Below are 23,993 nucleotides of genomic sequence, written 5' to 3' on the forward strand. Positions count from 1 at the left end.
TTTATTGGGGACGCGCTGTATGCCAGGCACGGCCTAGTCCCTGGCATTTGTACGTGGCTGCCAGGAGGTTAAGGCTCAAGGTCACACAGGTGATGGGCCGTCAGGATCAGGACTTGGGTGTGTGGCTTTGCACCAAAGCCTTGTGTGTGAGCGCTCTGTGTCACACACTTGCCCGAGACCACACGTACACAAGTGACAAGACAGACTACCGTTGCTGAAGACACTGTGGCCTTGCGCTTTCTCCGTCTGCTATTATTTTGGGACTGCTGGCGTCCAGCCGTCCGTTCCCTGAGAGGTAACGATGGCTTCCATTATGTTTTATGTGACATTAATTACCCAAAGCAGTAACTGTTGGAAAGTAAACAACCTGTAAATCTTGGCCGGCCCGGGCAGTTGCCTCCTGTTCTTGGGAACGCGGTGATCCGGGCAGGAGGCCCTGCGCTGGTTCCACTGGCTGGCCAGAGCTACGCTGCAGGAGCACCCAGTGGGCACGGCCCCGGGGCAGGTGGCTGGCAGGGCGGGGGTGTGTATGCCCTGGGCACCCCCTCCCCCAGACGGTCCGGAAGAGAGTCAGGTAGCCTGGGGGCTTGTTCCAGCTGGGCTTCCTGGGGCTGGGTGACCTTGAATGGCCTTGGGCGGCCAGGCTGCTCAGTGCTGGAGCAGTGGGGAGGGCGTGCGGCACCCAGGACAGTGGCTGGGCCTGGGGGAGGCTCTACGCTTGTTGGTTGGAGGTGGTAGTCGCGATGGGCACTTGCTGAGCCCTTCCTCCCTGCCAGGCTGCAGGTGCATGATCTCATTTCCTCCCCACAAACCGCAAGAACATTTTGCACACGTAGAGAGTGATGTACAAAGAGGTTCGAGAACTTGCCCAGGACTTGGGAGGGTCTGACTCTATCCCAGTGTGTCTGCCCTGACCCCGCTCTCCTCCCCCCGCCCGTCCTGGGCCAGGCCACAGGCCACTGAGTCTTCGCCACTAACTTGCGGTGTCACCTCGGGCACATCCGCAGCTCCCTGGGCCTGGGTGTCCTTACCCCCAAAATGGGCACAGGGATCCTGGACGGCAGGTTCTCCGGTGGCCGCCCAGAGAGACCTGCGGGTCTGACCTCGTCTGCCTGTGTCTGGTGGTTTGTTTATGGGACAAAGAACTGCTTTCCCCAAATGCCCCCCTGTCTGATCGGCTTTTGGGTACCAGCCTGCTGCTAGAAGAAAACAATGCCAACCATCATCACCGTGGTCACCTATGATGTGCTTGGGACGGTATGAGGCACTACTCCCTCTTTTCTTTGTGTCGTTTTTTTCAAAGTCACGTGGAATATATTCCTAGTTAATGCTGAAGATGTATATAATTTAAGAGGAAAGGGTCCTTCTCTATGCATTATTAGTTCCATATATTTGGCTCACAAATATAGGGATATACATACTATAACATTTTAAAATAAAAGTATAATCATTGTGTACATATTATTCAGTGACTTGTTTTTTTCCCACTCGTGTGTGTGTGTGTGTGTGTGTGTGTGTGTGTTGGATTTTTTCTGTCTATTGTGGATCTAGATCTGCTTAACTTTTTTTTTTTTTTGGTTTCCACTGTCTTTTTTTTTAAGTATAGTTGATGTACAATATTATATAAGTTACAGGTGTACAGTATGGTGATTCACAGTTTTTAAAGGCTATACTCATACATCTACAGTTATTATAAAATATTGGCTATATTCCCTGCAGTGTACAGTATATCCTTGTAGCTTACTTTATACATATATAATCTTACTTTATACATATATAACCATATAATATATGTATATTATATACATATATAATATAGTATTATATTATATACATATATAATATAATAATATGTATATATATTATATACATATATAATCTTTATGTATATATAATCTTTACATTATTATCTTTATACATATATAATCTTTGAAGTATAGTTGATTTACAATATCATGTTAGTTTCAGGTGTACAGCACAGAGATTCAGTAATACATATATATACATTCTTGTGTGTGTGTGTGTATATATATATATATATATATATATATATTCTTCTTCAGATTCTTTTCCCTTATAGATTATTACAAAATAGTGAGCATCGTTCCCTGTGCTCTACAGTAGGTCCTTTACATATATAATCTTAATTTTAAAATTATTTTTTAACTCTTAACTTTTTCAAAGTGATTTTAAATTTCAAACTGTGGAAGAATTGAAAGGTTAGTATAATGAACTTCTCTGCACCCTTCGCTAGATTCATCAGTATTTAATGTTTTTTTTTTTTAAATAATGACAGTATCTTTTATATTTATTTATTTATTTATTTATTTATTTATTTTTGGCTGTGCTGGGTCTTCGTTTCTGTGCGAGGGCTTTCTCCAGTTGCGGCGAGCGGGTGCCACTCTTCATCGCGGTGCGCAGGCCTCTCACTGTCGCGGCCTCTCGTTGCGGAGCACAGGCTCCAGACGCGCAGGCTCAATAGTTGTGGCTCACGGGCCCAGTTGCTCCGCGGCATGTGGGATCTTCCCAGACCAGGGCTCGAACCCGTGTCCCCTGCATTGGCAGGCAGATTCTCAACCACTGCGCCACCAGGGAAGCCCAGTATTTAATGTTTCGTCACATTTCCTTTATCTCTGTATTTTATATATATGTTTCCTCCCTGAATCACTTGAGAGTTAGCTGTAGACATCATGCTCTTTTATCCTAACTACTTTAGCAGGTATTTCCTCAAAACAAGGCCATTCTCTTCTATAACCATATTTCCATGATCAAATTCAGGAAACTTAACACAATACCTTCACCTACCACACAGCCCTATTAAATTGGGCCAATGGTTCTGACACTGTCCTTTTCCCCAGTTTTTCGCCCCGATTCCAGGTCCAGTCCAGACGAGGCACTGTGCTTAGTTGTCCTTTCGTCTGGAGGATCCTCAGCCTTGTCTTTCACGCGGTTGACGTTTTGAAGAGTATCCAGGCCATTTGTGGGTTTGCCTGATGTTTCCTCATGACTAGATTCAGGCTGTGTACTCCAGGCAGGGATAGTTCGTGACCTTGTGTCCAGGCTGCAGCATCTCCGGGGGCACACGATGCTGTGTCACCTGGTTAAGGGACAGGCCTCATTCTCTGTAACAGCCGTGTGCTCTTCTACAGCTTGGTCTTAACATAGCTGTTGACCATATAGTTCATTTTTTTGTTTGTTTGGTTTTTTTTGTTTTGTTCTTTTTTTTTTGACCATTTAGTTCATTTTGTTTTTAGCTATAACAGTACTGCTGCATTGAATAGCCTCAGAGAAATATATTTTTTAAATTAATAATTAGTTGCTTTACAATGTTGTGTTAGTTTCTGCTGTATATGTATACATAATATGTATACATATACATATATCCCCTCCTTTTTAGATTTCCTTCCCATTTAGGTCACCACAGAACATTGAGTAGAGTTCCCCGTGCTATACAGTATGTTCTCATCAGTTATCTATTTTATACACAGTAGTGTATATATGTCCATCCCAGTCTCCCAGTTCATCCCACCCTCCCCTGTTCCTCCCTTGGTAGGTATTCATACGTTTGTTCTTTACTTCCGTGTCTCTATTTTTGCTTTGCAAGTTCACCTGTATCATTTTTCTAGATTCCACATATATATGTTAATATACGGTATTTGTTTTTCTCTTTCTGACTTACTTCACTCTGTATGACAGTCTCTGGGTCCATCCACGTCTCTACAAAGGGCACAATTTCGTTCCTTTTTATGGCTGAGTAATATTCCATTGTGTATATGTACCACATCTTCTTTATCCATTCGTCTGTTGATGGACATTTAGGTTGCTTCCATGTCCTGGCGATTGTAAACAGTGCTGCAATGAACATTGGGGTGCATGTGTCTTTTTGAATTATGGTTTTCTCTGGATACCTGCCCAGGAGTGGGATTGATGTATCATATGGTAGTTCCATTTTTAGTTTTTTAAGGAACCTCCATACTGTTTTCCATAGTGGCTATACCAGTTTACATTCCCACCAACAGTGTAGGAGGGTTCCCTTTTCTCCACACCCTTTTCTGTGGACTAGAGTGCAGGAGATGGCATGGTTGGGTCAGAGGCTGTATGCGTTTGTAGTATTGATGGATACTGTCTAAAGGCTGTGACATCCCATCTCCCACCTCTGACATGTGAAAGCCCATTTCCCCACATTTTGTCCTTGAGGGACGTTAGCAATCTGTTAAACGTTGGCCAGTCTGATAAATGAAACTGCCATTGCATTATTTTCTTTTTTTTTAAAATAAATTTATTTATTTTATTTATTTATTTTTGGCTGCTTTGGGTCTTCATTGCTGCGCATGGGCTTTCTCTAGTTGTGGTGAGTGGGGGCTACTCTTCGTTGCAATGTGAGGGCTTCTCATTGTGGTGGCTTCTCTTGTTGCGGAGCACGGGCTCTCGGCGCGTGGGCTTCAGTAGTTGTGGCACGTGGGCTCAGTAGTTGTGGCTTGCGAGCTCTAGAGCGCAGGCTCAGTAGTTGTGGCGCACAGGCTTAGTTGCTCCGCGGCATGTGGGATCTTCCCGGACCAGGGCTCGAACCTGTGTCCCCTGCATCAGCAGGCGGATTCTTAGCCACTGTGCCACCAGGGAAGTCCGCGTTATTTTCATTTGGCCTGTCTTTGACCACTAAAGAGGTTAAACATCTTTGCATGTTCTTCTTGGTTTGGCTGACTAGTTCCAGCTCTGTTATTTGCTTTAGGGAATTCAATGTCAGATTCTGCAGCCATCAGTTAAAAACCTAAAACATGTCAGTACTGTCCAAGGGGCTATGGGTGTGTGTGTGTGTTTGTGTGTGTGTGTGTGCAAATCTAGTTCAGGTAAACTGGTAGCTGGCTTCTGAGAGCTCTGACTTAGCCATCAGGCAAGAAAGCTGGGGGGCGAAGTTGCAAAGCGCTGAGAGAAGTTGGGAGGGAGGAAGAGGTCAGCAGGAAGAGTGAAAATTATGTGAAAATTCAACTTCCAGTGTCCATAAAAAGTTTGATTGGAGCCCAGCCATGCCCATTCATTCATGTGCTGTCTGTGGCTGCTTCCTTGTTCAGTGACTAAGCTGGGCGTTGTGACAGGTCTTATGACCCACATGGCTGAAAATAGTTACTGCCCGGCCCTCCTTGGAGAAGGTTTGCCGATGCCTGGGCTGGAAGACATTGGTTATTGTGGGTTATGCGAGGGAAGGGGGGGGAAGCTCGGTTTGCTGAACCCCTGCCTGTGCCGGGGGCCACGTAGAGAGCTGCACTTGTGTATTTTATTTAAAACCTCGCTGAAAGAGTTTTCTCTTCTTTTCCTGTGTTTTCCTTGCCCTCTTCCCCCATTCTGCTCCTCCCTGCGTGGGGTGGAAGCAGGAAGGTCAACGGGGGGTGAGGGGGTGGGAGGTTGGGCAAGAGGGAAGCTTTCGTCCCCCTTTGAGTGGTGTCAGGGCCCTTTGGACAAAGTCTAAGTCGCTCTTCCCGGTGGTGACCCGGGCTCCCCACCGAGCCTCCATCCAGCTGAGGGGCCCACGCTCCTCCCCGCAGGCTAAAGCTGGAGCCCTCAAGTGGGAGGGGGTCACCGAGCTCTGCTGGCCTCCGCCGGTGGGCGTGGAGCCTGTGACCACCTCTCCTCCAGCACCGCCACTCCCTGTCACCTTGGCTCCTCTGGGCCGGGCTAAACTAAACGCTGGCCCTGGGGCTCACGCCTGCCGGCCTTTAAGAGGCCTTTAACAGCTCCGGGGCCGGTGGGGTGCCGGGCAGGGTCACTGGAGGAAACCCAGAGCCTTAAGGGCTCTGTCAAGGCTGCGGGAAGGCCACACCAGCAGTAGGGCTCCCTGCCGTGCTGTTGATGGCCTCATCGCAGGGGAGCCTCTGAGCCAGGGCCCTCCTGTGCGCCACTGTGTGCTGGGTGTGTCTTCAAACTTACATCAGCCCGCTGCGTTAACCACCAATACTGTCCACATTGTTGGAGCCATTTACCCATTACAAAGTCGTGGGCCCAGAGGGGAGTCTGGGCTCCAAACCTGGGTGCTAACGAGATCCCCACGGTAATCGTACGGGTCTGTAGAACGCTGGCAGCTGCATAGCTGTATAATGTTTACCATGACTTTATTTAATTATGGTACACGATTATGATTTTCAATATGCAGACGTGACACGCACTTGAAAAAATTAAGTTGAAGTGAGTTGATTAAATAAAATAGGCTCACATTTGCAGCAACATGGTTGGACCTAGAGATGATCATGCAAAGTGAAGTAAGTCAGAGACGGACAAATATCATATGGTATCACTTACATGTGGAATCTAAAATACGACACAATTGAACTTATCTGTGAAACAGACTCACAGATGTAGAGAACAGACTTGTGTTTGCTAAGGGGGAGGGGGGTGAGGGAGGGATGGATTGGGAGTTTGGGATTAGCAGATACAAACATATATAGGATGGGTAAACAACAAGGTCCTACTGTAGAGCACAGGGAACTATATTCAATATCCTGTGATAAACCATAATGGAAAAGAATATGAAAAAGAATATATATATATATGTATAACTGGATCACTTTGCTGTACAGCAGAAACTAACACAACATTTATTTCAATAAAATAAAAAAAAAAACAGGCTCGTTACACTGTGGGTGGTTTTTAATTTCAGTGGCAAAATGGTGGGGATGGTGTGTGAATGCGTATGGTGAATGCAACCCCTGCTAGTGTCTCGGGCTGTCCTGCACCCAGTGTGTCACTGGCACAGAGTGGGTGGGGAGCAGCTGGTGTGCAGTGATTGCTCAGCAATGGAGCCCAAGAGATCCTCCCTCTAAGGCAGGGCTGCGGAGTTGGAAACACACAACCAGAATGCAGTGCAGAATGACAACCAGCTCCAAGAGTTCTTCCTCCATTGAATTATTTTTCATGCGAGAGAAATAGTAGTTGACCCTTGAACAACATGGACTTGGACTGCACGGGTCCACTTATACACAAGATTGAATTTTTTTCAATAGCAAATACTACAGTACTACACAGTCCGAGGTTGGTGGAGCCCAGGGACACAGAGGAACGGCAGATCTGCCCCGAGGGTCCGCGCCCCTGACCCCCACGTTGTTCTAGGGTCAACTGTATTTTTTTTTTTAATTTATTTATTTTTGGCTGTGTTGGATCTTCGTTGCGGTGCAGGGGCTTCTCATTGCGGTGGCTTCTCTTGTAGCGGAGCATGGGCTCTAAGCGTGCGGGCTCAGTAGTTGTGGTACACGGGCTTAGTTGCTCCGTGGCATGTGGGATCTTCCCGGACCAGGGCTCGAACCCGTGTCCCCTGCATTGGCAGGCGGATTCTTAACTACTGCACCACCAGGGAAGCCCGGGTCAACTGTATTTTAATTTCAGATCGACTGAATGCTCTAGAGAATAAGAGAACAAATATTCATGTGCCCAAGGCGGTGTTTGCAACCTTGCCAAATTTGCTTCTGATTTTACCTCTTTCTAATCCTCTTGCCTTTCCTCCCAGAAGCAAAACCATCGTTGTGAAGTTGGTGGTCCCTCTGCACACGCTTAAATTTTTACTCCTTTTTGCATACTTCACCATAAAAGCGACCAGTATTTTCCCTGTCTCCAAACTTTATATAAGTGGTCTCATAGACACCACTGTGCCCCTTTTTTTGTTTAGTAGTATGTTTCTGAGATTTCTCCATGTTGATCCATGCCTCTGGAGGGCTCATTTCAAGCGCTGTGTGCTATTCCGTTCTAAGTCCCGTAATAGAATTAATGCGTCTTTCTCCTGTGGCTGGATATAGGTTGGTGACAATTTCTCACTGCAATGAGCGATGCCACAGCGGGCAATTTTTATCTAAGTCTCCCAGTGCATATCAAATACTTCCTTAGTATGTGCCTCTAGAATTGATGTGCTTGACAGGGGGCTTGTGTGTCTTTAGCCTAACTCCTTTTTTTGTGGGTCGGGGGGAGGCAAACTATGGTCCCAGTGGTTATATCAGCGTAACGCTTCCATCAGCAGTGCCCTAGAGCCCATTCTTCACAGCCTCATCCACACTTGCTACTGTCAAGCTGAAATGTTTGCCCCTCGGACAGATGTTAGATAGTATCTTATTTTACTTTACAGTATCCTGTTTTCTTGTACCGTCCCGCACATCTTTCCATGTGTTTGTTGACCTTCTTCTGTTTCCATAGGGTGACCATATGCCCCAGTTTGCTAGGTCATTTCCCACTGATAGGGACTGTGTAAATATTAACAGCACCCCTGGTATTTTCAGAAGTTTCTCGATATAAATTTCAACACAGATTTTCCTATATTTTACAAAGGACATAATTTTTCTTCTGTGTATTTGTTTCTAGTTTAAGAAATCCTTTCCTACCCCATGGTCATAAAGTAGTCTCATATTTTCTTTAGAAATGTTAAGGTTTTGCTTTTATTTTATGGTTTTCATCCACCTAGAATTAATTTATTATGTGTGATGTGAGGTATGGATTTATTTTTCCATATGGATAACCGGTTATCTCGCACTCTTAAAAAGTCTGTCTTTTTTTTAAAAGCACTGCTATATAGATCAAGTTTCCTAGAATCTAAAGGTTTGTTTCTGGGCTCTTTTACATTGTTCTATTTGTCCTCATACCAAAAATGTCATGGTTTTAGCTATTGTCACCTTATAATATGTTCAGGGTATTTTATATTATTACTTTAAAAATTATTTTATTGAAGTCTAGTTGATTTACAGTGTTGTGTTAATTTCTGCTGTACAGCGAAGTGATTCAGTTATGCACACACACATATATATATATATATATACACTCTTTTTCATAATGGTTTATCACAGGATATTAAATATAGTTCCCTGTGCTATACAAAGTATTTTATTTTATTATTTTTTTAACATCTTTATTGGAGTATAATTGCTTTACGGTGGTGTGTTAGTTCCTGCTTTATAACAAAGTGAATCAGCTGTACATATACATATATCCCCTTGTTCTCTTTTTTATTTTATTTTTTTTTCTATGTTTTGGCCGCGCCTCGCGACAGGCGGGATCATGGTTCCCCCACCTGGGATCGAACCTGTGCCCCCTGAAGTGGAAGCGTGGTGCCTTAACCACTGGACCTCCAGGGAAGTCCCTATACAGAGTATTTTAAAGGGAATGGGAACATGTGTTTCAGGGAGGCTCGTTTATCATGAGGAAATGATACGCTACAGAATGGTCACATATACATCAGATTTCTAAGGCCCATCTTGGTTCAGAGAACTGAGGTCCTGCGCATTAGGAATTTGAGCCTTAAAAGAAAGGGGAGGGTTTAGGCGGATGGAACAGGGTCATGAAGTAAAACAAATATCAAGAAATTCAGGAGAAATGTAACAGACGGATTCCTTGAATATTAGAACCAGAAGGGAACTTTTGAAGCCACCAGACACCGTGCGGAGTAGCTTGGCTAAGTGACCAGTCTTCGGAGTCCAGCAGAGCTGGGTTTGATCTTCCACAAGATACTTAACCTCTCTGGATCTTAATTTCCTCATCTATAAAACGGGAGCAATAATGGGTTTTCCTCCTAAGATTGTTGAGAGGGCTGAATGAAATAATGCTCGCGAGGGCTTAGCAATGTCCCGACACAGAGCTAGATGACAACTAAGTGATTGTTTACTTATTTATTATCCTATTCCCTTGATTCTAAGACCAACATTTTTTCCTTGTTCCACATTTCACAATTCTGAAATTAGAACAGGCTTTACTGTCATTTTCTGTAGTGATTTATTTATCCTTCTGGATTATTATTTTTTTTTCCAGAAGTTCAAAATCTTTTCATTTTATTTCAAATTTTTAAAGTCATGTTTGTTTGTTTTTTTAACATCTTTATTGGAGTACAATTGCTTTACAATGGTGTGTTAGTTTCTGCTTTATAACAGAGTGAATCAGCTATACATATACATATATCCCCATATCTCCTCCCTCTTGCTATCCTTCTGGATTATTGTTTAGGGTATAGGAAACAGAGGATTTTACAGACAAGGAAATGGAGTCAACGTGCTTTATCCAGGGTCAGGGAACAAGTCGAGTTGGTCATCCTAAGAATCCCCTTTATTTCTAGTCCTAAAGGGGAGAAGGAAGGAGAAAAAAATACCATCTTGACTGGGGATGGGGCTCATGGGGCGCTTTATATGCCACCAGATGCTGGGGCAGACTTTAACCAGCAAACAGAATGGAACCAGATGCCTTCCAGAAAGGCGAAGTTGAGAGAGAGCCTTCTGCCCTGCAGACAACACACAGCAGGTTGGCTGGGGCCAAGTTTCTGCTCCTGGCTCTGTCACTGACTAGCTGTGTGAGCTTGCTCAAGTCAGGTAACCTCTCTGAGCCTCTGCTTCCTTCTATCAGGTGGGGCTCATAATCTAAGCTGCACTGTTGATTCAGGTGAGTTAATACCTGGGCAGACTTCGCTGCTGGCTAAGCACCCAGTGAATGGAAGCTGTTAGGTGTTCCCTAAAGGCATGTCTCTCAGGGCCACCTCCCGACTACAGTTTTGCTTGGGGTTACTTTCTCATTCATTCTTCCCTCAACTGTAGAAATCCTGCCCACTCTTCAAAGTTTATCGCCAAGTGTTATTTTCTTATCCAGACCCTTCCTCCCCACCTCCCCCTCTGGATCTCTGTTGTTTCTTAATTTTTTTCTTTTCTAAAAATTTTTAAATTTAATTTTTCTTTTATATTGGCATACAGTTGATTTACAATGTGTTAGTTTCAGGTGTACAGCAGAGTGATTCAGTTATACATATACGTATATCCGTTCTTTTTCAGATTCTTTTCCCTTATAGGTTATCACAGAATATTGAGTACAGTTCCCTGTGCTATAAAGTAGGTCCTCATTGGTTATCTGTTTTATGTATAGCGTGTATATGTTAATCCCGAACTCTTAATTTATCCCTCTCCCCCCTTTCCCCTTTGGTAACCATAAGTTTGTTTTCTATGTCTGTGGGTCTATTTCTGTCTTTGTAAATAAGTTCATTTGTATCCTTTTTTAAGATTCCACATATGAGTGATCTCATATGGTATTTGTCTTTCTCTGTCTGACTTACTTCCCTCAGTGTGATCGTCTCTAGGGTTCGCCTTATGCCGATCTGTTTGAGATACCCCAGAAGATTGCCAACCGTTTGAGGGCGGGAGGCTGTCTTGCTTTTGCCAGCCCTGTAGTTCTAGCACAGAGCATCGAGTCCCTCCTGCGTCAAACAGTACAGTGGTGACCAAAACAGACACAGCCTTGTGCCTTGACAGAGCCCGCTTTCCTCGGCTCCCACCCATGCCCTGAGGTGATGCTGGCCAAGCAGAGAGATGTCCGTGTCCCCCGGGTCAATTCAGCCGTCCTGACCTTGCTCATCAGCCCGTGTGTCACTGGGGGTGCTGCTGCTGTGCTGGCTGGGAGGGGGCTGGGGACGTGTGTCGGTGCCTTGGCAGCCCGGATGGGGAGGGAGGCCGGGTGTCTGTCTGAGGCCTGAGCAGGGGGGTGCAGAGTGGCTGGGGGGGTTCCGTGAGGAAGGGAGATGCGGTGGGGAAGCAGGGGGGCAGGTCTGTGCTGCCGGTGGAGGAGGCCGGGACCCCGGGCCTGTAGCCCCGTTAGTAGCTCTGATCCCTGAGCGGCCACCTGTGATGCGCACTCTGCACGGAACGGGAGGTGTCGCCTGCCGGCCCTGAGCTGAGCTTGCCCCGCGGAGCCTGGGGTCAGTGTTCGTGGGGCCCTGGGGCGCCCGTAAACCCACGGTAATGACCATCTGGGCCTTGGGCCTCATGCCAGAGCCGGCTGCATTCTTCCTGGGGGAGGTGGAGGACACTGGAAAAACCAGTTTAGGGTGTGTGAGGCTGCACTGCCTGTCGCTATCAAGGGAGTGTTGGCTCCGGAGCCCAGAAACGTGTGTGAAAAATCTGGCTTTTTCAGAAAGGTACCAGTGTCGATTCAGGTCAGCGAGACCCTTAGGAGCTGGCACGTGAGCAGGCCAAGAGTTTGGGGTCCATGCCTTTTCCTTCTGATGGAACGTGCCCGGCAGGGCGACCTGAGCGGTGCTGGGGCCTGGTGTGTCTTTCTGGTTTTCACGCGTCCTGGCAGCCGGGCTGGCGAAAGCCGGATGGACGGGTCCCACCTAACTGAGAAGGGAGCTTCACCGAGTGGGCACCTCTGAGCCAGCCAGCATCATGTCCACGCCCACGGCACCGTGTCCCCAGGATTGCACGGCGTTTGGCGTGCGGTTGTGTGCTCAGCAAATACTTGGAACGAATGACTGAATGTCGTAGTCTCTGCCTGCTCTGTTATTCACTGGGGGACTGAGTATATTAGTTTCCTGGGGTTGCTTTAACAAATGGACTGCAAACACGTTGGCTTAACACAAAGCAGAAGTTTATTCTCTCACAGTTCTGGAGACCAGAAGTCAGAAATCCTCCAGGGCTGTGGTCCCCGTGGGGACTTTAGCGGAGAATCCATTCTTTGCGTCTTCCGGCTTTGGGTGACTCCAGGCATTCCTTGGCTTGTGGCTGCATCAATCCCATCTCTGCTCCTGTGGTCACCTTGCCTCCTCCTTCCTCTGTGTGTCCTCTTATAAGGACACTTGTCATTGGATGTAGGGACCTCCAGGACAAACCAGGATCATTCCTCGTCTCAAGATCCTTAACTTAAACTTCATCTGCAAAGACTCTTTCCAAATAGAAGGTAACATTCACAGGTTCTGGAGATAAGGGTATGGACATATCTTTTGGGGGACTACAATTTAACCCACTTCTGGAGATAAGGGTATGGACATATCTTTTGGGGGACTACAATTTAACCCACTCCAGGGAGTCTTAATATTTTTCTTTTTTTTTTGTTTTGTTTTTCTTGTTTGTTTGTTTTGTTTTAATATTTTTCTAATCATTGCTTTTCTAGATATATTAAAGCTGTTAACCACTGGGTTTGTGCTGCTCCTAGTTTGCTGTTTGCATTTAAGATATAGATGTATATATATCTACATCTGTATCTGTATCTTTATCTCGATCAGATTTCTCTTTCCCTCATTGATTTTGGGTTCAGAAAGTCCTTCCCTATTGAGTCGCCGTTCACCTTAAAACAAAACCTTAGGAAATTAGTTTTTTACTCCAGTGGTAACTTGGATTAAACCTGCAAGACCCAGGGAAATCTGCATGAGGTCTGGAGTTTAGTTAATTGTACTGTGCCACAGTCAGTTTCGATAATGTACCATAGTGACCTCAGATGCCACCACTGGGGGAAGCTGGGGTTGATACTCAGGACCTTTCTGTACTATTTTTGTAACTTCTTGTGAGTGTATCATTATTTAAAAAATTTTTTAAACAAATTTTGATTAGATTTACCAAGAACAATTATGAGATCATTTGTTCTCTCTTATTTGTAAAGCATCCTTTATGAAGCTCTGATGTATGCTAAGCTGTTTTAGAGTTGTGGTTGAATTTACTTAATTTGGAAAAAGTTGACATCATTTGCTAAGTGGTCTTCCCCTCTAAGAATGTGGCATATCCTATTTTTTCAAGCTATATTTTATTTTCCAATAAAATATGTGTAGTTTTCTTCAGATTATTTGCAGATACTTTAAAGTTTGGGGTTGTTCATATGGATGGATCTTTTCTCCATTTACATTCTTTCACCGGCTTGTGCTGGTTACATGTCCCCAAATAGAATCCCCACACCCTTTCAAATACATGAAATTCTTTTAACTTGAGAAAATGCATTTCATTCTGCAATTAGAGACAATGTTTAACAGGCTTTTATTCGTTCCTTTAAACCTGCTCTCAGGAAGGGTCCGGTCAGTTATTTAATGTAGATTTAAGTATCTGTGTTCTCCATCCGAGTGTATAGGGGGTATTCTTCATAAAGAAATATGAAGTCGTGGACTTCCCTGGTGGTCCAGTGGTTAAGGCTCCGCGCTTCCACTGCAGAGGGCATGGGTTCAATCCCTGGTCAGGGAAGTTCTGCAAGCCGTGGTGAGGCCAAAAGAAAAAAGAAATACGAAGTTGTGTTCTGTAAATTTAACGCTAACTGTATTGTTTTGGATTCTATGTCTTTGAACATTATAGAGGTGCTGTCTCTCTCCAGGGGTCACGCGCGTTACCCTGGGAGCCCCAGGCCCCCCTCCAGGCCACATGGACAAACTGGGGTGTCCAGTCCAGAGCGTGATCTGAGCTGTCTGTGGCCTTTGTTCTCTGCTTTGGTCCCCGGGGCCGTGAGGCCTGGGTGGGCCCTGAGGGTGTTGAGAAGACCTCTAGCTGGGGGTGTCCCAAATTTGAAGACAGAAACGGAAAATGTACTATTATCCCCCCTCCAGGTCAGTCTTATGAAATCCGACTGCTGGAGAATCGGAAGCTGGGAGATTTTCAGGATCTGAACACAAAATACGTGAAGGTGAGGCTGCCGGCTGTGCCCTTCCTGGGTTCCTGAGGGTGCGCTGTCGGGGTCCCAGCACCTGGGCTTGCAGCGGGAGTGCCTGGGAGGTTTGGGGAAAGCTCCAGGGCCAGAGGTGGGCTCCTGGTCCCCGGAGTGTGTTGTCTAAGGGACCTCGGGTGGGCCGGCAGCACTGAGAGCCAGAGGGACGTGGGCTGATGGACCGGGCGCTGGGTCGGACAGGCTCGGCTTCCAGCCTGGCTTTGCCTCTTGCCAGCCTTTTCTGAGCTTCAGTTTACTCATCTGCGCAGAGGGGTTTGTAGATGACCCACGTGTGCAGAGCGCTTAGCAACCCTGGAGAGAAGGGCAGCACTCGTGTTCGTGCCGTCATTCGTATTGCTGGGGTTCTGGGAGGGGGGCGGGGTGGAAGCCTCCAGGCTGCTCCAGGCCTTGGAGGGCGGGAGGCTTGTCTGGCTTGGGGATGGTCGAGGGCAGGTTCCCTGTGGGTCCCTCTCAGGACCCGCGCTCAGCTGCCCCTTACTGCCACCCCTCCCCCTCCCCCCGCCCAGAGCATCATCCGCGTGCTGTTCCACGACCGGCGGCTGCAGTACACAGAGCACCAGCAGCTGGAGGGCTGGCGGTGGAGCCGGCCCGGGGACCGCATCCTGGACATCGGTGAGTCTCCCGGGCCAGGAGAGGCCGACGGAGCTCCAGGCACTCGGGGGTCCTTCCTGGGTGCCATCTGGACCCAGGCCTGTCCAGGGCATCTTGGCGCACTTTTGCCTTGTGTAAAACCCCATAGGAGCTGGTGGAGGTGACCATGCCACCAGGCCTGCCCTCGGGAGTTCACCTTTTGCGGGGGCTGGGATGGGGTGGCACGTGGGATTTGAGGACCTGCCGTCAGGGAGCGAGAAGCAGGGAAGGCTTTGCAGAAAGATCCTGCCTTAAAGGATCATGATGAGTGATGAAGTGCAGGGTGGGCCTCACAGAGAGGGGCAGTGGAAATGGAACTGGGGGCTCAGGCAGTGGTCCACGGTCTTTTATCCACAACCCTTGGGGCCAGATGGGTTTTAGAATTCAGAAGTTGGAATGACAGTAAGGTGTGTAGACCCATAGCTTCGGGTCACATCGCCAACAGGCAATCAAGCAGAGCAATGTTCCTGCAGCAAAACAGAATGACTCTACACAATGGGGTAAAGGCGTCAAGTCAGGATTCTGCCAAGTGAGTTACGCAAAACCTAGTTTTCAGAACTTCTGGCATTTCGAATTGTGTAAGGAATTTGGACCTGTGATGAGAATCCTTCCCGAAATATTTGGGAGTGGCTGACGATTGCACTTTTGTGTGTGTATGTGCACAGATATTCCACTGTCTGTTGGTATCTTGGACCCCAGGGCCAGCCCGACCCAGCTGAATGCAGTTGAGTTTTTGTGGGACCCTTCGAAGAGAGCGTCTGCTTTCATTCAGGTGAGCGGGAGGGAGCTTGCCCTCAGTGGGGAAGCTGGAGCTCTGGGGTCCATTGGGTCGTTTCTTGAAACCATCCGCCTGGGGGGCCCTGATGGGCTCCTGCCCTCTGCTGCAGGAAAGGAGGCTGAAAGGGTGGATGAGTGTGGCTCAGAGTCACAGGGCTAGTTGGTCCCTGGGGCTGGGCAAAGGACGTGGGATGTTGTAGCATCCTGTGTGGGTTTTGCTTATCAATATGTAAGCTTTTTGCCAAATAAGTATGGCCTAGCATAAATAATTTGAAGTGAAAATTTTTTTCGTAATTGTTTCTATTGTTTCTATTATTAAATTAATTATTTAATTCTCAAGCACCTAGTTGTGAATCTGGCCTTGTGTTAAACACCACGGCAGATAGAGGTGGCCAAGGGCCCAGCCGGGGGCCCTGTGCTTCCGGGCTTGCCCCTGGCTCTCTTACTGTGTGTCCCTTTTTGAGCCTCTTGGTTTTCCCACCTGTCTTATAAATTAGAGAGTGAAAACAGAGCCATGACCACAAGGCCTGGTTCATAGTAATCGCTCAGTAAGAGTGAGCGATCTTTTTGCCTTGCATAATTACAATACTTGAATTGCATTTTAAAAGAATTATAATAATGTTATCATTTACTATTATTACAGTAAGATGTATTGTATTATGACATGATCACAGTGTTATAGCAAGAAGTATACGTCAAGGGCCTTCTGTGTAACAGGCACTAACGAGAAATAAAGAAGTGGTCCCAGCTTCTGGCCTGGCCTGAGTAACCTGGCCACCAGGCCCTTAGGGGCTAAGCTGTGGTCCCTGCTCTGTGGTCTGTGGGATTTGCCAAAGGAGGGGTCTCAGGGGCAGGAGTGAGGGGGTCTGCCGGGGTCAGTGGGCCTGGAGCAACGGCAAGGACTTAGGTGGTCAGGCGGGGCCTCCAAGGTCAAGGGGCAAAGGTGAGAGGGCATGCCCTCTGTGGTTAGGGGATGGGGCGGCCGGCGGCCTGACCGAGTGGACAGCACTGGGGGAGAGCGGAGAGGTGGAGGTGGGTCTGACCGTGCGGGATGGAAACCTCCATCTGGAGAGGAGCCCGTGGGCGGGGGGCGGTCCAGAGCCCATCCTCGCCTGCTTCTGGCTACCTGCCCCCCGCGTCCCCTGCAGGTGCACTGCATCAGCACAGAGTTCACCCCGAGGAAGCACGGGGGCGAGAAGGGCGTGCCCTTTCGGGTGCAGATCGATACCTTCAAGCAGAATGAGAATGGGGAGTACACGGAGCACTTGCACTCGGCCAGCTGCCAGATCAAGGTGTTCAAGGTAGGACGGCCCCGCCGGCTCCACCCGCCATCACCCGGCCCCTCGCCCTGCCTGGGATGGTGAGGACCAGCAGGGAGCGCGGCGTCCCCATGGTGGCCCGGGGCTCCTGCCTGGGCTCTGATGAGCCAGCCCGCCTGCTTTCTTCCCCGCACACGGCCGGGGTCGGCTCTGCTTGACCAGAGTGCTGGGATTGGCACAGTTTTAGATTTTTGTTTTCCTCCCGAGCACTTTGGCCACAGATTCTGTAGTTGCCCATTAGATTCTCCTTAGAAGTCAAGTTAGGAGACCTCCCGTGTGGGTCCTGACCTTGGATGTTATTTATTTATTTATTTTTATGGAAGTAGGTGGATTTACCATGTCGTGTGAGTTTCAGGTGTACAGCACAGTGATTCAGTTATACATATACATGTATCTATTCATTTTCAAATACTTTTCCCAGTTAGGTTATTACGGAGTATTTCCCTGTGCTACACAGTAGCTCCTTGTTGGTTATCTGTTTTACATATGGTAGTGTGTATGTGTTAATCCCAATGGATGTTCTTCCCTTGTCCCTGTGCAGTGGCCTCCTGGTACCTCCCTTCTTTTCCTTTCTCGCCTCACCCCCTGCCGTCTCCTGCCATTGCTTCTTACCTCATCTGTCTGGACAGAGTATTTCCTAAAGACGGTCCACAGTGGTGCAGCTCAGGGTGGCCCTGCGGGGAGGGAGGGTGGCCGCGGAACCCGCATCATCCATCCTCAGGGTGGGCGGGCCGGTGCCGAGCAGGACCACAGGTCCCGTCGCCAGCAGGCTGGACCTGCCCACCGGCCAGGAGATCCCAGCAGGTGCCCCAGGATGGGGCACGGACCAGCCCCAGTGCCTTCCCCGTCCTTCCCGTCTTTCACAATCAGGGGACCTGGGGACTTGCCGACAAAGCTCCGTCTGCTGGGGCTGGAGATGCCAGGGTGAGCGGCCGTAGAAATAGGGCCTCGTTCCAGAGGAAGCTGGGTCAGTGTTGATCTTCCTGAGCTCGGGAGGGATGTGGAAATAAGTGCCCACAGGTAGAACCATCAACCTGGCGGCGGAGTGGTGACCTGGCCTGTTTCCCAACTGGCTGGAAGGCCCTGAAGCTGCCCGTGTCTGCACTCAGGCCACACAGCCGGGCGGCTGGCTTCATCCCCACTGATAGCGTCTGGCCGCCCGAGGGCTGTGGGCAAAGGGTTCTGAGGCCCTGGCCGGGCTCCGTGCCCTGGGACACCTTGGTCAGTTAGTGCTGCCACCCTGGGTGGGGAGGGAGGGATGGTGGGGGGAGCGTGAGTTTGTCTTCTCTGCCAGGGTGGTAGCACCCTCCAGAAACCCGCTGCATCATTATGAAGCCTTGAAATCGGCCTCCGAAGGAAGTTCCATTTCTGCCCCATATTTGTTTCCTCTTCCTGCTGTAAAAGAATTGCCAAAAGCTGAGTGGCTCAGCACTACACACTATCTTCTAATGCTGGAGGTCAGAAGTCTGAACCGGGCCTCACTGGGCTAGACTCGGGCGTCAGGAGGGCTGAATTCCTTTCTGGAGGCCCCAGGGGAGAATCTCTCTTCCCTTGCCCTTTCCGGCTTCTGGAGGCCTCCGCATTCCTTGGCCTGTGGCCCCTCCTCCATCCTCAAAGCTGGAGAAGGTGGAGCCCCTCTCACACGCATCGCCCTGACTCCCCTGCTCGCCCCTCCTCCACTCTTAAGCCCCTGTCATTACACTGGGCCCACCGGGATGATCCAGGCTCATCTTCCTATTTTAATCTCATGTTGTTGGCCATCTTAATTCCATCTGCAACCTTGCCCCCTTCTGCCCTGTAAGGTAACATCCTCCCAGGCTCTGGGTATTAGGACGTGGCCATCTTTGGGGAGCTTTCGTCTGCCGACCCCGTCCACCGGTGCCTCTGGTCTTGGGTCTGCTCCGGGGTCCAGGGTGATTCTGGCTCACAGCTCCGAGGCTGTGCAGCGGGTGGTCTCTGCCTGTCCTGCAGTCCCACCCCCTCCCTGTCACGCAGAGACCAGGTCCAGGGTTCCACCGGCTGTCTTCTGCCCTCAGGTGGTGGGTGTGTCCAGTGTGATTCCACTGCTCTCCGAGCGTGTGCCCTGGGAATGGGCGGCAGGCCGGGCGGTAGGAGGGGGGAGCGGTCTGCGCCAGGGGTGCCCAGCCCTCCCCATGGCTCCCGTGAGCTTCCCGGGGTAGGCGCCTCTGTTACCCGAAGTGGGCTCCCCAGAATGCCCGAGGTGGCCTGGCCATCCCCCCGCCGCCAGCAGCAGTTCAGACGGGTGTGCACTGGGGCCAGGCACAGCCCAGCCGAACCGCCCATCACTCTCCCGTCTCAGGTCACCCTGGTCACTGGGAAGCCCTGGCTTCTCAGAGCCCTGCCCTGGGGCTCCATGGGGGTGTCTGGGCCGCTCCCTGCCCCGCCGGCTGCCCGCAGGCTGCCCCCTACAGGCAGGCTCGGCCACGCTTCGCCAGTAATGCTTCTGGGCCGGGAAGAAGGGCCTCCTTTCTGGGACAGGAGGACGGAGGCGAAGCAGGGAAACCAGATGACGGGGGTCCGGCAGCCGCATGCCCGGCCCTCCCACTGGACACTGGATCTGTCGCTCACGTCCCCGTAGGACCCCCAGCAAACCTCCCTCCCTCCAGCCTGGGCATCCCCCTGAGGGCTATTTCCTAAAATCTCCTGAGCTGGGAGTCAAAAGCTGCAGCCTGAGGAAGGTGCCCGCCAGGATGATCCCAAAGGCGCCATCGAGCTTGAGGATGAATTTTCCTCCCTGACTGCCCACTGTGTGTGGTCCACTGCCTACAGAGTGAAGCGCTCAGTTCTGGGCCCTGCGGAGTCTTGATATCTGGCCCCGACCACCAGGCCCTGAACTCAGGAGGGGATAGTCCCAGTGGTCAGGATGGTCCGCCTCAGCTGGGCCTGCTGGGCTGGAAGCCAGGAGCGTGGCCGTAGTCCTAGGACTTGTGGGCAAGGAGGCCCCATGATGGCCAAGATGGCCTGCGAGTGTAGACCGAGCCCCGGCCACCAGCTCCTAGCTCATCCACTTCCCGTCACTCTCCATGGGGAACCCACGGAAGGCTCTCGAGGGGTCCTCTCCATTAGCAGGTGGCCACTGGTAAAGCTCTGCTCCAAGCATTTCTGCATGAGCAGCTGGGTGGACCCTGTAGAGTTCCCCGTAGGACCCTGTAGCAGGCGCTGAGCTCCCTCGGGGTGGGGAAGGGTTCCAGGCGGGAGGGAGGACCATGTTTCGGATGCCTGGGAGGTGAGAGAGATGCTTTCTTGTCCGTGAGATCCTGCTTGGGCTTCTGGGTGAGGTGGGGAGTGTGCTGGCCTTGGTGCGGGGGGGGCACTGCTCAGCCCTGGATCTCCCCCCGACAGCTGCCTCTGCCTGCTTTGAACTCATTGGACCCCTGTGCTCTGCACTTAACAGCCAAAGGGAGCTGACCGGAAGCAGAAGACTGACCGAGAGAAGATGGAGAAAAGAACGGCCCAAGAGAAGGAGAAGTACCAGCCGTCCTGTGAAACCACCGTCCTCTCAGAGGTGAGCCGGCCGGAGCCTTCTACCAGGGGTGGCGAGGGTGCTGTTGGTTTAGATCCTTGGAAAAGTGCACATTTGGGGTGAATGCTTCTTCCGAGAGCGCCCGTTAAATCGTGGTGTGTTCCTTTGTCTGGAGCTGCTTTCATTTAAGGCCCGGTGTCCAGGGAGGTGTTTCACAAGTACCTTCTAGCTCTCTGCTGCCGTTTGCGCATTTCATAATTAGGTTATTTTTATTTTAGTTTTTTGGAATAGATAATATATTCATGTGGTCCAAATTCAAAAGGTATAAGAGCATCTCCATCAGAAAATATCCTTCCCAGCACTGCCTGGCCTCGGTTTCTCTCCCCGGGGCAGCAGGCGACCCCGGCTCCTTGTGTATCTGGCCCAGCGTTCTCTGCAGATGAAACCAATTCTTACACGTTTGCCCCATGCGCGCTTTTTTCCCCCCGACAGTACACACACACACTGTTTTGTGGTTGGCTGTCTTTATTTCATGGCCTCTCTTGGAGTCTGTTTCCTGTCTGTTCATAAAGAGCTTTCTAGTTCTTTATCCAGCTGTGTAGCTTTCGTTGTCTGGATGGCCCCTTGGTGGACACTGGGTTATTTCCAGGCTCTTGCCATTTCACACAGGGTACCGCGAACACCTTGTGCGTGTGTAGTTCTGCACGTGGAAAGAATGTCTGCAGCGTCTGTTCTCGGAGGGGGATTGCTGGGTCAGAGACTGTAAATAACTCTCGTTCTTTGCTGTTTGGGTGGATACTGGGGTGCATTTCCTCTCAGCCCTGCCGCCGACGCCAGCCTGCTCCAGCCGTCCTTCCATCCAGGCCACCTCTGAGATGCTTTGTACCACAGGTCCCTTTTCCTCCTGTCACGGGTCACTGCTGCTGCTGCCTCTTTTACTGGGCTCTGTTTTTGGTTTTAACAACTCTTCCCTGCTGTGTCCTGCCATCGGGCCAGTTAATAGGTGTTGGGTTCGTCCACTGAATAATCTGACTTACTCAGGAGGCCCTCCGTGGATGCCTCAGGTCCAGTGCTGACCATGGTGGGGTTAAGTCTGGGTGAAGGGTGAGGCCCAGGCACCGGGTGGCTAAGAGGCCGGGGTGTGTGTGTGTGTGTGAGGGTGTGAGTGTGCGCCCGCGTGCGTGTGTGAGGGTGTGCGAGTGTGTGAGGGTGTGTGTGAGGGGGTGTGTGCGCGCGCGTGAGGGGGTGTGTGTGAGGGGGTGTGTGCGCGCGCGTGAGGGGGTGTGTGTGAGGGGGTGTGAGTGTGTGTGTGAGTGTGTGCGCGCGTGAGGGTGTGTGTGAGGGTGTGTGAGGGTGTGTGTGAGAGTGTGTGTGTGAGGGTGTGTGAGTGTGTGTGAAGGTGTGAGTGTGCGTGTGAGGGTGAGGGTGAGTGTGTGTGAGTGTGTGTGTGTGGGTGACAAGCCATACACAGACGAGTATGTGCAACAGGGCTGCTAATTCTGTGGCGCAGACAGCTGTGTGCTGGCTTTTCATGGCATCGAGGCTGACAGTGGCCAGAGAGCCCTGGCCCAGGGAGTCCTGCCCCCTGGCAGCAGGGCAGAGCCAGCTCTGCACGGTGTGGGGCCGGGCTCGGACCCTTAGCCCTTCCCAGGCCTGGTGTGTGCTGGTGACGCACCCCAGTGACCCTTCTCCTCCCCGCCCCTGCCTCTCCCCTGACTTCCCTCCTGGAGGACAGGTCCCCTGGCGTGCTCCAGGCAATGTCCCAGCGCCTGTCCCAGGCCAGGTGTTGAAATCCGCACCTGGCCTGTGACCTTGGGAGCTGCCGGATCCCCTCTTGTCTGTTCATCAGCCTCCCTGCTCCCCTCCCGCCCCCCGACCCGGGGCTGCGGGATTCGGCACCAACGCATTCCAGGCCTCCCTCGTAACAGAGTTAAATATTGACCCACCCTGGGGTCGGGTGGGTGATAGTAAATCTCAGGCATGCTTCCGACTGGCCGTGTCCAAAGCGGTGTCGTCACCGGGAAGGGAAGCAGTGAATGCTTGGGGCGCGGGCTGCCCCTTGCCGCCCCCAACCAGGCAGCGCCCGACGTCTCTGCTTTCCTTGGGGGATTCTCGCGTGTTCGTTTGAGCTTCCGCACAAGAAGTTCCTGGAGTTCAGGGGTCACAGCTTTCGTGTTGCTGCGTCTCCCTGGTCTGCAAGCGGGGGAGCTCCTGAAATGCAGTAAATGCGCGAAGACTTGGGTTGGAAGGGGGCTGCTCCCGGTCAGTGTGGAGACGCCTCGTCTGTCCCCCTCAGCTGAGGCCCATCGGGAGATTCTGATACTGAGCTTCACTGGCGATCTTCTCTTGGCAGTGGTCTGTGGCCCCGTGCTCCCTGTTTCGTGCATTTGTCTGCACCGTGAAGACCCGCCTGTGGGCAACTGGTCTGTCTTGCTTTTTAGTCTCTTTTCTTGTGGACCCAGGAATCAAGGGACCGATGAGGTTTCCCTCTTTGCTTTGACTCCTCGGAAGCTCAGACAGACATGTGTCGTGCTTTGCTTGCTCTGGGGACTGTCTCTTCTCTGCCCTACCTGGTTTCTTCGGTGTGACCCTAGCAGCGTGCCCGTCCCCGAGCGCCGGGTCAGTGTGGGCTGGGTGTGGAAGGATCGTGGTTTCGCACCGAGTGGCCTGGCCGGCAACACTGCTGTCCTGTGCTCTCTCCCTGCAGTGCTCCCCGTGGCCCGACGTGGTTTACCAGGTGAACAGTGCCTCGTCCCCAAGCTACAACGGCTCTCCGAACAGCTTCGGCCTTGGCGAAGGGTACGTGCACCCTCTCTCCCTTTGCGGTCCCTGGAGTGAGCACGGGTGTGGGCTCCTTTCCTCACTTTCCTCCCTGGGTCTCTGCTCCTTTTGTAGCCTGGCATCGATTTGGGTTTCAGGGCGGCTGACTGGTGTTACATTCACAGCCATTTTTAGCATCACGTGTACAGGTTTTTGTGCTTGAACACACCTCTAGAAAGGCTGTCTGCTAGGGCAGCCGAGCACCAAGCACCCTCCCTGTCCCCCGGTTAAAGTGGGCTGGGCTGCGGGGGTCCTGGGCCAGCCCCCTGAGGTAGCCTGCCTGGTGCCTCCCTGGGGAAAGCCCACCTCCTGGGCATCGAGGGCCTCAGGAGGCAGACCTCTGGACCCTGCAGTGGCTGGAGGGGCTTCCTTTCTTTGGCCGCGCCAAGCGGCCTGCAGGATTTTAGTTCCTGACCAGGGATCAAACCCGCGCCCCCTGCAGTGGAAGCGCCGAGTCCTAAGCCCTGGAGCACCAGGGAGGTCCCTGGAGGAGCTTCTTAGATCTTTCTGCACCCTTGTGCATGGTCACTAGACAGTGGGACTCAGCT

General features: G+C 50.7%; 1 protein-coding gene across 4 annotated transcripts in view; it reads left to right on the forward strand.

Moving 5' to 3' along the window:
* Positions 1-23,993, forward strand: part of TFCP2L1 (transcription factor CP2 like 1) — a 66,319-nt gene that overhangs the window by 22,108 nt on the left and 20,218 nt on the right. For all 4 annotated transcript variants that reach the window (XM_057551878.1, XM_057551879.1, XM_057551880.1 and 1 more), the window contains 6 exons: positions 14,297-14,373; positions 14,922-15,027; positions 15,711-15,817; positions 16,971-17,123; positions 20,557-20,667; positions 23,333-23,424. In XM_057551878.1, the coding sequence (XP_057407861.1) occupies positions 14,297-14,373; positions 14,922-15,027; positions 15,711-15,817; positions 16,971-17,123; positions 20,557-20,667; positions 23,333-23,424 (646 nt within the window). The remainder of the gene's footprint in view (positions 1-14,296; positions 14,374-14,921; positions 15,028-15,710; positions 15,818-16,970; positions 17,124-20,556; positions 20,668-23,332; positions 23,425-23,993) is intronic.

This window comes from Balaenoptera acutorostrata, chromosome 8, assembly GCF_949987535.1.
Source record: "Balaenoptera acutorostrata chromosome 8, mBalAcu1.1, whole genome shotgun sequence".
In the NCBI taxonomy this organism is placed as follows: domain Eukaryota; kingdom Metazoa; phylum Chordata; class Mammalia; order Artiodactyla; family Balaenopteridae; genus Balaenoptera; species Balaenoptera acutorostrata.